The 13,130-nt window shown below is 34.7% G+C and overlaps 1 protein-coding gene across 1 annotated transcript; it reads left to right on the forward strand.

The window, feature by feature from the left end:
- The first annotated feature begins 429 nt into the window (after positions 1-429).
- On the forward strand, positions 430-13,130 carry LOC121407072 (zinc metalloproteinase nas-13-like). The gene is made up of 15 exons (XM_041597993.1): positions 430-639; positions 2,793-2,849; positions 4,264-4,291; positions 4,812-4,892; positions 5,820-5,951; positions 6,747-6,864; positions 7,232-7,410; positions 7,585-7,797; positions 8,522-8,545; positions 8,986-9,120; positions 9,766-9,780; positions 10,658-10,783; positions 11,362-11,493; positions 11,871-12,011; positions 12,675-13,130. The coding sequence occupies exons 1-15, from the start codon at positions 583-585 to the stop codon at positions 12,887-12,889; spliced, it is 1,653 nt and encodes a 550-aa protein (XP_041453927.1). The 5' UTR covers positions 430-582; the 3' UTR covers positions 12,890-13,130.

Here is a 13,130-nt window from a genome sequence, read left to right on the forward strand (position 1 = left end):
GCTGGGCCCTTTTATATTTTTATGGGAACCGTAGGTGATGCCGAAGCGAAGGGCTGAAAACAAATCCTATATTGTGGTGACCCCTGTCCACGGACCCCGACATAATATTATATTCATTTTACTCTCGAAATGATGATGTTGATAATGACGACGGTAACGTTTTCGAATTACCCGTGTCTGGAGTCTAAGTCTAAAAAAAATGGGCGTGGAAAATAATACATCACTTTCTGATTGGAAAAAGTTCGCCGATGCTTCCCGGAAAATAGCGCTTTCTGACTGGTCTGGTATATCTTGATTTATACGGATGTGATGAAAAAACGCGCCCACCAGGAACTATATGCTTTGTCACACCAAGATCCTGTCCTGATCACTAAATGACCAGACTAAAGAGTTTTCAGGTAGTTCCCTTTTTGTTATAAATACAGGTTCCATACTTCAGAAAGAATCAGTTTGGAATTGGTTCGAGAAGAAGCAGAAGTGAATATTAGAAGAGAAACGAGCTTATACTACTTTGATATATACTTTCACGACAGGAAAATAGAACGTCAGTGTAATAAGAATAATAACTGTGTGATTTAGAAGATGGAGTTTTCACTGATTTTGGGGTGCATGAGCATTTTGTTCATCGGCACCACCTATGTAAGTATAATTGATATGGCTTAAAAAGTTGTCATTTAACCCTTTTTTGTTATAATGGTAGTCCGACAAGTATATTTTAAAATAATATTAGAAAACAGGGGGTTTGTAAAACCCTACAGACATGACAAGCTCTGCTTTTTATGCAGGTTCCTTCATATTTCACTTCCATTTACTGCATGCCATTATCATGATCTTCTGTATTCTGTATATAATTAAACGTATTTCTTGTATTGTGTTGTTATTTTTTGATATATTTTCTTCGGAAGTATGAAAATAAATTAAATTCAATTCAATGAATAAAATTCGCAGTGAATTTGGAAAGTTTTATTCTATTTCCACAACCCATGCAGTACGATGTGTAGATTATACAGTGCGTCCCAGAATAAACGAAACCGAGATTTAGCGATCATTTATCATAACTTAATCATAAATAGAATAGACAAATGACCTACCAATTTAAAGCTTAGAATCTCCTCTTTCATCTGATGTTACTTAGGTTATTTCTTATTCACGCATGAGTGAGCAAAAACAATTTGAAGAAAGGATACCAAAAACTCATTTGGCGGGGGTTATCTGGGTTTCAAAAAGAAAACCACATTTCTGAAAGGTTCAATATCTGCTCTTTAATTTGGTACCAAAATTACAAAAAATGGTCAAGAAATAAAAAAGTCCTGTTCATTTGAAATAAGGCTTGTATTTCCATAATTTCATGAGATAAACGTGTTTTCACCGGTTTCCCACAGAAGCTTTCGCATGGTGAACAAAAGATTTAATGCATGGCTGATCGTCAACAAAACAGAGTGTCGAGAGAGTTTGAAAGCCATCCTGGAGAACCTCTTCATTTTATGAAATTATTGAAATTCAAGCCTTATTTCAAATGACCAGAACTTTGTTATTTCGTGATCATTTTCTGTAATTTAGGTATCAAATTAAAGAGGAGATATTGAACTTTTCAAAAATGTGGTTTTCTTTTTGAAACCCAGATACCCCCCGCCAAATGAGTTTTTGATATCCTTTCTTCAAATTGCATTTGCTCACTCATGCGTGAATGAGAAATAATCTAAGTAATATCAGATGAAAGAGGAGATTCTAAGCTTTAAATTGGTAGGTCATTTGTCTATTTTATTCATGATTAAATAATGATAAATGATCGATAAATCTCGGTTTCGTTTTTTCTGGGACGCACTGTATATTGCGTGCATTGCTTGATGATTTTAATGGATCAAATTTTTTAAGCGTCATCCTTCTTCTACAGCCATCAATGTTTCGAATTCCTCTGTTCCATACCTTACCATAGTTTTCTACCAAGATAATTGTTTTTATGAATAGCAACGTGAAGTATATACTCAATGGCTGAAATGCCTGTTGTCTTATATGAAATGATGATCATTTCTGTCAAGCGTCGTTTTAGAGAATTTTGCTTGACCAAATTATGTATACTTTCGTTTTTATCATTTGAATTAATGTATTACACTACTTGTTTAAGTGAAAGGCTATAATTACAGCAATACATGTATAGTAACTTATTACTTCTGATGAATTCCTTACAAAATTTTAATATATTTCAAGTGTAGCTTTTCACTTCAAAATTCATTTTATCATTTTCATTTATTACACTATTTTTATTATATGAAAGGCTTAAACTTCATTCATACATGTATAATAATTCATTACTTCTGATAAATTTTTCTATAAAATGTCAATATATGTCACATGTAATTTTTCACTTCAAACTACCTTGTGTGCTTGATTTAGGCGGACATTGCAATGCTATAGGGAGTGTATTCAATTTGAAATTTGACAACTATGTTTACGTTGCTCTATAGGCTTGTTCTAATAAATGAAATTATTTTATAATTAAGATTTAAGAAACTGACAAGGTTGATTTTAGGTGTGCATTTGTATTAAAAACAGTGTTGGAGAGGAATAATAAAAAAGAATATGTCTTTAACATAAATATCATTTTCGAATGCATGAATGGTCATAATTACTTTTGTTATTTCCTGCACTTCCTCTCCCTCTCTCTCTTTAATTCTTATGTAGAATCCTCCAATCAAGAATTCATGAATCTCGGACTAGTATCTGTTTCATTCTCTATACCCCGCTTATTCCATCCTAAATTAAAAGTCACAATTTTCCCCTTTTTTAAACAGGCGGAGTACAACTACAAAACTGGCTATGTAAATGCCCAAGGAGTTCCAAATGGTGGAGTGAGTATCAGGATTTTGTTATCAAATATCATTCTACATTTCAAGTATTTAAAATGATTCCAGATCGGTTGTAAATAGTGAACAGCGGCACAGCCGAATATTAGATTCATTTTTTAATCTTTAGGATTAAAACAGAATTAAGTTTTAAGCCTCAAAAGATTTAAATTAACATCTTTTATTTTTATATCGTCTACAGGTTTTAAATCTAAATCTAATATGCGGCTGGTCTCTGTTCACAGCCGATCTGGATTTACTTTAAATCTTTGGAATTTAGCGTTGCATTTTTAGTTCATCCGTTTATATTCAGAAATCTAGAATCAATAACTGCATTTATCCGTTAAAATGATTTTTACACGTTGATAAATCTGTACCGAATATAATGTTTTTGTGAGAAACATAACTTTGAATTTAAAACAGGAATTTTTTTTTAAATTGATATCATCAATTGATATGATTTTTTAATATGTATATATATATGAATATTGCGTCTCAAAAAAAAGTGGACTCTTGACTTTACAATGATAGTCAATTGTCTACTTTATTAGTGATTAGGTCAAACTTATGCCAATCACCAATAAATCTCAGTTTCGTTAAATTGTGTGAAGTCCACTTAAAAAATCAAAATACAAAATAAATGATGTGATTGGGGGCAATCAAATAGCATTGATTTCAAAGTTCATTCATTTTTATTCCGAAACCAAAAGATCCTTTTACACGTTGATTAATCTGTTGAGCGGTATAAAAGCCAAACTTGCAGTGTACCAAAGAAACCATTAATCAGCAGAAGTACTCCGGATCATTGTTAATCAAAAGCGTGGAGATGATTTTATGACATTAATTGTTTCTCGTTCGGCTAACTATATATATATGGGTATAGCGGGTAGTATGTATCAGAATTTGATTCAAATCCTTACTTATGTTTCAAACAGAATCATCTTATTCGGTATAGCATAACTGGAAAGAGTTTAACTAAGTGTACAGACATGTATTGTTATTTTGTTTTGTAAACCATGTAAACTGTATGTATGTATGTAATTCACAATAATTCACAGTAATTCACAATACACAAAGATAGATCTCTAGATAGGGGGAGCGCTCAAAAGTATCGATACAGGAATGGGACTCTTTCCCTCTAGAATAAAATGAAGTATTTGTGCCCAGAGGCAATATAATAAACAATTTTCACATTAAGCACGGAATTTTTTTGACCTAATCATGCTAATTGTAGCCAAAAAATGACAAGCGAACATAAAACGAAAACATTGAAAATGTCTGCCTTTTGTCTGTTTTTTTTTATACGACAACATCTACACTTTCCTCGTGTAAAGTACTGATAATATCGTTATAGTCACGAAGTTAGTATCTTTGTATCCCCATCATTATTAATCATTTTCTTTCATTTTTTCTCAATCAGATGGATATTGCAGCACCGTCGTTTGAAGGTTCGTTACAAACATTATCATAACAATTAATCATAATAACGTTCAGTAAATGAACAAGAAAGGTTTTACTTTTATAAGTCAAAAAATGGTAGGTAAAGACACCATAGCTGTAAACACTTTTGTGTAAAAATAAACGTTTCTAGGAAATGATCTGTTTGTTTATATTTTACTCTCTAAAACAAATCGTGTGCTTAGATGATTTTAATATGGCTTTCCATATTTTTACATCTTATCTATTCAAGTTAGAATGATACATTAGATACAGAATTCAAAAAGTGTATACCTGAAAAGAAAAAAAGGAGATTTTTTTGCTAAATTTCACATAAGACACGGTTAAGAAGTAGAAAAAATATATATATATCTAACTCTGCCAATGAATAAAGTAGAAACAAAAATCACGACTATGTTTTTAAGTAATATGATTATTGATAACTGTTAAGAAATTAAATATTGACATATTTCAATACACTAATTGTCTTTATTACATTTCATTTCTTTCCTTGTTTTTTGCCTAATGCAGCAATGAAAACTTTTGGCACAGCACAGAGTGGTGACGCATTTACAAATATCATGGCACAAAACAAAGCTATGAATGACACTCGTGAGTATCTCAATTTGTTTCATTCACATAATTTCCCTTTTTTTGCTCCTTCCCAAACAATAATGATGATGATAATAACATTAATAAAATAATTCTAGCATTTATATAACGCTTGGCATAAGGTTTCTAAGGGCTGCATGTTAATTACCCCGACTATATAGCACTGCTAGCCCTGATTAAATTAGCAACTTAGCATTAAATAAATTCCTTGTTTATCCGGTTACTTCACCTGGGTGAGGATTGGCAATTGTAGATAAAGACTTTGCCAAAGGGCAAGAGTGCTGCGGTGAGATTTGAACCCCAGACCTTGCGGGTAAACATCCGGGGACTAATCCACCGAGCCATAACACCCGGTTTTTCACCAAGATCGGGCTATCCGAACCATCCAATGGTTACACTTCGTGATTCCGAAGGTTCGTAATTCCGAAACACGTAAATTGCCTATACCTCGATGTTCGTTAATCCGAAAACGAAAAAGGGTTCGTTAATCCGAACTATTGTGGCGTAATTTTGAAGGTTCGTTAATCCGAAAAGGAAATGAGAGTCGTAATTCCGAAGGTTCGTTCATCCGAAAACGAAATGAAGAACGAACCTCATTTCGTTTTCGGATAAACGAACCTTCGGAACAACGAACCTTATTTCGCTTTCGGATTAACGAATCTTCGGAATATCCGAACCTTCGGAATAACGAAGCTTCGGAATTACGAATGTATACGCTATCCGATTACTCGGCTCGACACAAGCAATAGATTGTATCACCATTTTCCTTACACTGAACATGTTGAAAGTATAAAAAATAAAAATAATAAAATCTTCCACGTTTTTCTCTCCCTATATTAATGATTTTCTCCAAATAAACTGTTCTACAATATCATTTAAAAACTTGTCAACATGTCTAACGTACTTTACATCCCTGGTTTTTTTTAGAGCAATGTATGGAACAGGGGGACATTCCCGTACCTTGTAACAGCACCAATCGTCAAAGACGAAACGCACTACGCAACCGAGGAGCGAGGTGGATTAATGGGATCGTTCCATACGTTATCGACGGCTACTACGGTAAGGAAATCGTTGTCAAGGAATAGTAAAGAATAATAGTAATAATAATGATAATAATAATGGTTGCACACCAAGCCATAGATGTTCTAAGACTGTAATTGTGCCTATATCTGCATACTTATTATTTTTTTTTGGTTAAGAGTTATCATGTTCAGTAAAACCCAAACAATTATCTTGTAAGTCTGATATTTTATAATAGTAGTTAATTTATCGTTTAGCGCAAAGACGCTATTTTAGGTACAGTATATTTACTGTTATTGTTGTTGTCCGTGTGCATTTTCATCATGATCCAACAATAATGGTTGCCAAAACGCTGAAAGTTTGTGTGTGACGTCTATGCTTCCGTACTCTATTGTACTTTCATATCTAATTAAGACACCGCGTTTGCGGAAGTCCGATACTTCATCCTGTTCGACAAAAGTAGGCCACACTATTACGTAATAAGCTACCTTTTGATAAAGATGATACAGTTCTTGTCATCCGCTACTCACCATAATCACGGTAAATAAGTTCCGTGTTTCATCATGGCGAATATTTTGTTTGGTAGTGTATTCTATAAAAAAAAATATTGATGCTAATCTTATAATTCTTACATTTTTAATCTCATTCTTCTCCCTATCTGTCCTTTTTTCACCTTTCTCGTTCACCTCCCTCCTATCATTATCTTGCTCTCTCCTCTCTCCCTATTCGTCTGTCTGTTTTTCTCTTTCTCCCACTCTCTTCCTTTCTCTTCCCTTCTCCTATCCATCTTATCCCCCCCCCCCCTCTCTCTCTCTCGCTCTTAAAACCCATCAGATGCTGCCACAAGAGGGCGTATCTTCAGAGCCATGAACCGTTACCACGACACCACCTGCATCAGATTTGTACAGAGAACGAACCAGCAAGACTACATCTATATCTTCCCTGGAAACGGGTAAGGGGACAAGAATAAAGCGTTTCAAATTAATTATTCAACCATTCAATTATATTGTTAAGTCCTCCTTGTCCTTCTTGATAAAGTTTTGATAACATGGAGGTTAAAAAGCAGATATTCATAAATGTTTTGTTTTTTTCATTATAGGCATAAAAATGAAAACTAATGTTACATCAAGAGTGATGAACTTGGTACTGTTTGAGAAAATAAGGATTATTATAATTGGTACACGTTAGGATTCCATGAAAACAATGTAACCTTTGATCAATTTGCATACTATACATATTTTACCAGGGTGTAGTTTTCGTTGTTACTGCATTTTTTTGTTGTTTTTGCGAAACTTACCTTTACATTCAATCACTTTCAGGTGTTATTCCCTGGTCGGCCGTGTCGGGGGACAACAGCAGGTTTCTTTGGGAGTTGGGTGCACTACGAACTTGGGTACGATCATCCACGAGCTTATGCATGCCGTCGGATTCCACCACGAGCAAACACGAACAGATCGCGATGATTTTGTCTACATCTACCGCCAAAACATCATCAGAGGTGAGGCTCTATGCGGATCAAATAAAATAATTGTCTGCAACATTTTCATCATAAAACTGAAAGTTCCAAAATCACCACAGTTCACGTCTTAAAATCAAAAGATAAAAAATGAAAAAAAACTTAAATGAATGAAAATCAAGTCAAGTAAAGTTTAAATCACTGCTCATATTACAGGTCTGGAGTATAACTTTGATAAGTATGACCAAACCTACATCGACCATCTTGGAACCCAATACGATTACCTATCCGTCATGCACTACCATATGACTGCTTTCTCATCAAACGGACAACCGACCATCGTAGCTCGTGACACGAGGTACCGACTGGATTACCGTTCCGACTTCAGCGAAAATGATATCAGGAAACTCAACATCTACTACCAGTGTGGTGAGTGCGACCAAAATTATATAAGAAATTCATTTCAAAGGGTGTTTTTATGTCCTTAACTCCGCTCTGTTACATCTTTTTTTATTCCCCATGCCCCCTATACTTACATCCTGTGCCATTCGTTAAATATTAATATCATTCGAATGGTCATTCTTTTTGAAACCATGATTTATTTATTTACTTGAGCCAATAGTTTAATATTTCATTTAACGTCGCTGGAAATTTCTCAAAATAGTGGGAAACATTAATGTTTTCATTGTTTTCAGCAGTGGTAACATTTATGAGGGAGCTGAGTGTTTTTTTTCATTGTTGCACTAAATCTTAAAAAAAAAAGATGTGCGAGCAAGCGAGTCGGGTGAGCAGATTTGTTTTTACAGATTTATTGATTGATCATGAGTATGTTTGGTAATAGACATTATAGATTTGGTAACTTAGTTGCAAGAAATTCAAGGAAATTCGTTGAAATAATGATGTCGAAACCTAACTGCAATATCAAAAGTTTTGACATTCCATTTTTAAACTTTTTGGGGAAGGGGTTTCAAACCCCAAACCCTACGCCAATGGATCTACATTCTAACATGTCTAAAACGTAGTTCAATATGGGCATGAAAGGGTACCTAAATGTGACAAATATTTTGTTATAAAAATGTGTTTGTGAATATAGAGACAAGGATTAAACAAATCAATAATGTTTCTATATTTGTTTCTTTTTTATCATGTCTAGATGGTACAACTGTTGATCCAACCAGTAAGTATTTCTTGAAAATTGTTTTCTTCCACTCTCCCGTTTATAATATTTATTACTATTGACATATTTTGAATTCTGAAAAATTATTTTTTCTTTATATACAATTTTTTAAGAATCTATGCAGCGAGCTTGGAGATACACAGAATACACGGGGAACATTCTTAAGTCACAATTGGTACAAAACTCATTACTTTCATTTGATCAATATACAAAGTTTACTGCAGCTCTTCGCCTTATGATATTCGATAATTAAGATATATAATAATTTATTTTAAAAAGATGAAGACACTTGTCATATCAAAAACATGAAAATTGTATCAACGTAAGAAATTTAGCCGCTCCTTTGTTTGTAGCACTCTCTAATTTGTTTATCACTATGCAACTAAGACCTTGGTATATTGTGATAATGACTAATAACATGAATGTGATTTTTGTTTAAGCTCCCGAGGAAGAGTGTATGGATATGAATCAAGCTTGTTCAGCCTGGGCTCAAGCTGGGTATTGTCAAACCAATCAATGGGTGATGACAAACTGCAAGCAAAGCTGTGGAACATGTACTCCTACTCCTACTACAGGTGAGTCAGAGATACCCCCCTCCCCCCATCATTGTGGTGTGTTTGTTATTGGTTGGTGCTTGTGGTTGTTACGCTAGTGATAATATTGTTTGTTATTTTCTCGTATTATCATTTTTTAATCAGCATCATTATCTTTATGTCATTATAATTTTGTTGATATTACTGTTAGTATCGTACTACCATTATCATCATTTTCATATCATGACAGCATAATATTTATACTCTTGAGCCTTTGTATACAAGTTTTATTTACTAAAACTACCTATGTTTCGATCGTCAAATGTTATTATGGAATTATTGCTTTGAACGTTTTGAAATGGAAATAAAATAAAATATTTTCTCAACTAATCAAACGAAGCGATGTGTTATAATCCTCCTCTACACAGACATGACAGATATGAAATTATTTTACAATTATTCTGATAAAGAAACTGGTCCAGATGATATTAGCCCGATACGTATCGGATGATATATTCTGTCATCAATATAAATTCTTTCGTTATGGTAATATAATAAGTTGCTTCATTTGTAAAATGGTCATTTGAAAAAAAATGAATGCAGGCATATTCTTTGTTAAATTATGCTCACATTCTGAAATTTTGTAAATTAATTGCATTTATTTCTTTATCTTCTTATTTCTCAAAGGACCGGGAGAAACTGGTAAGTTGAGAGGTCATAATTTTGACTGTTTTCATAGAATTTATAGTTAATAATCAAACGTAGGCTGAGAATTGACCAAGACGCATCATCAAATCAACGGGCTTACTAGCTGAATGACAGTTATACCTATAGTGCCACAAAATACCAATTGTGAAATTTCAAACGGAGCATATGTCGGTGTGGAATATATGTTTTAAATCCGAGTGACAACGAAGATGATTCAAAATTTAATTTTGATCATATTCTATCAATGCGGATAAAGGCTGAATCAGTGGCTGATCCAGGGGGGGGGGGCAAATCTGGTCCGTGCCCCCCCCCCTTGAGAGGCACAAATAAAAAAAAATAGTGAAATATTTCATGCATAGAAAAGTAAGGACATTTTTTGTAACTGAAAATGCATCCCCTTGGGAAATCCTGTAGTGGATCCGGCCCTGGGCTGAATTAAACTCTTCCGATTCATTCTGAAATCTTCATGAAACAATTCAAGAAAGAGATGAGATTCCATATGCATAAAGCAATAACCATTTTATTCATTATTATTACTATAATGTCACTCTCTAGACTGACGTACATAGGAAATCCATTCGACAATCTAACAATTGTATTTAAATCAAAGATAGAGAGAGGGGGAGGGGGAAAATCATCTTTTTCTCTTCGAAATAGACATGAAATGAAATACTCCGACAATTTGCTTTGCCCGATTGATGGGCCCGGCTGCCGCTGCCGCTGTGCAGCGCCAGATCGACGAGGCTATATCGTTGAACTCCAAACAGGGTAGAAGCAACTCGCACCTTTGTGTTTGAATTATTGATTTCTTATTAAATATTGTTTTGTGCCTTCTATCAAACGAATAATATTTCTTTTTGTCATTGATCAGATTGCATGGACTCACATAGTAATTGTGCGGCATGGGCTCAGGCAGGAGAGTGTCAAATCAACCCGGCATGGATGTTGGTTAACTGCAAAGTTAGTTGTGATCAGTGTGACACCGGCACCGTCACTGGTAAGCAAAACCTGCTTTTTTTAATCAGAATGTATATATTTGTTTTTAAATACTTTCAAATATGAAGTTCTACGTTTTATTAAAAGCCACACTTTACAACTGAATGAAATGTTGAATCAATGTTTGCTAATAACACTTGAAATGTTGGATTCAGCTTTGTGCAAGGTTGGATGTAACATTTGGAAAGGTTGTCTCTCCCCGAACCATTCAAATTTTGATTTAATATTTCATTTTTAAGAGTGCAAAAATGTGATTAGAAGTGTCTCAGTGCAGCACGGGTGGTGCGACCGGGCTGAAGGGATGTCCCCCGATAACTCAAGTAATGAAACGAGAATATGAGAACGGATCAGGGGGAAATGAAAAAAAGGGGGGGGGGTCTAAAACGGAGAATTTTTGCTCATGTAACTCTGTATCACTATAATTTTCCGATCGAGACAATATAATTTCGTCACATTTAGTTCTAGTGCTGCCCCCTTACTCAAAATACCCAAAGCAATATTTTGAAATTGAAAATTCGATAATTAGAGCAAACAAGTTAATAGTTAATTTCATTTCATTTATTTTATCTCTTCAAACAGAAAGTTGCAAAGACCAGAACGAGAACTGTGAAGTTTGGGCTAAGTACATGCAATGTACTGAAAACCCAAGTTATATGCTGGAGTACTGCCCCCGTTCATGTGGACAGTGCAGCAGTAGCAGCTTGATGAATAGTAAGTAAAAGAAACGAGAAAGCTCGTGAAATTACGGATATTTTTCGTCCGATTTGCCACCATACGCCCCATGAAAAGTAATAAATATTCTAGTTGAATATAATAGAGGGGCTTAACGCCCCTTCTTTAATTTATTGCGAAAGGATTATATAACTGATATTGGCATTAAATTAAGATTTCTCTAATCTTGCTCGTCACACTAGGACAAAGGACCTTCTGGTTGGTTGGTCGGTCGGTTGGTTGGTTGAATACCAAACTTGAACCAAGTCGGGTGGCCAAACTGAGCGATGGCTCCTCATTTTCTACCTATAAAAATTTATTCAATCCCATCATTCATTGATTTATTGATACATTTCTTATCTGTATTTCCATTCCAGCCTGTGAAGATTACCATGACAACTGTGAATACTGGGCCAGTAATGACCAGTGTCAAGAAAATCCCGGATACATGAACTACGAGTGCAGGAAAAGCTGTAATCTCTGTGTTGCGAGCTCACCAGTGCAGTTGCTACCTCAAAGTAAGATTCTTCTCCATATTCTTTAAACTAAATAAAGAACAGTTAGTTGAAGGTGTTATCATTCGAATGGAAACTATATGAAACGTATACAGGCATAGGATTACATAACATGATAATTGCGAAAATGTCTGTCAATGCTTATGCTGTCTCAGGGTAATTTTCATTCAAGGATCAATGTCGTTATAAATGAGATATTAACTCTACCCCCTCCCCCCTCAGAAGAAATCATCAAAAAAATGTATTTTGGGATAACATCATATTTGTATTTTCAACACGTTAGTCTCTTTTTCAGCATCGCATATATTTGTTAGTATTTTGGTAGATCTGACTTGCTTACACGCCAAATTCCTTACAAAGGTACTAAGAAATCAAATCTATCGATTTTCACAAATAAAATATATTGTAAACGTAATCATTAATTTACCCTTCCCCCTCCAACAACCTCATCAATTTTGTCCCTTCATGTTTACACTGAACCATGGAAACTGAATTGACTTTTAGACCAGGGAATTCTCCCTGACAATATTCCCTGAGGGGTAGACAACCATTGCTACATAGACATCACTGTATAAATCCCTTTCCTATTTCGAAGGAACAACGGATAGTATTGATAAATTGGTCATCTAAAATCTATGATTGATTGTTCCCCCCCCCCCTCTGCAGTTGAGTGTCAGGACACCAGTGGATACTGTCCTATCTATTTGGAAGATGGGATGTGCGAGTCGAATCCATCCTACATGGGCCTTGTTTGTCCCGATACCTGCCGCATGTGCCCCGGTAGATCTTACCCAGACAACGGAGCCAGTGGACTTCGATCTTTCTTCGGATTTCTTGGTGCCCTCGTCGTCGCTTTTCTTGCTCAGAAACTAGCTTTTTAGGGATTAATTGGTATGATCGCCACATATGCAGTTAAACTGTCAAAATTAATGTTGGTGAAATGTTTGTGATTGGTTAAATAGACAACCGTTACATGATAGAGCACAAATTCAAAAAATCGTGGATTTGCTATTAATTTGGATTATCTATTTAATATGTTTGGAGACAAAATGGTGATCCATAATATATTCTGATTTCATCCTTAGATATCTGTTCAAGAAAACATCAATAGACATGTTCAAT

The sequence above is a fragment of the Lytechinus variegatus genome, chromosome 2 (assembly GCF_018143015.1).
Source record: "Lytechinus variegatus isolate NC3 chromosome 2, Lvar_3.0, whole genome shotgun sequence".
Classification (NCBI taxonomy): domain Eukaryota; kingdom Metazoa; phylum Echinodermata; class Echinoidea; order Temnopleuroida; family Toxopneustidae; genus Lytechinus; species Lytechinus variegatus.

Excerpts from the sequence above, each read along its gene's own strand:
- LOC121407072 (XM_041597993.1), top strand. The coding sequence starts at position 583 with ATGGAGTTTTCACTGATTTTGGGGTGCATGAGCATTTTGTTCATCGGC. Across the intron at positions 4,893-5,819 it reads CAAAGCTATGAATGACACTC|AGCAATGTATGGAACAGGGG; the intron begins GTGAGTATCTCA and ends GGTTTTTTTTAG. Across the intron at positions 8,546-8,985 it reads TACAACTGTTGATCCAACCA|CTCCCGAGGAAGAGTGTATG; the intron begins GTAAGTATTTCT and ends TTTTTGTTTAAG.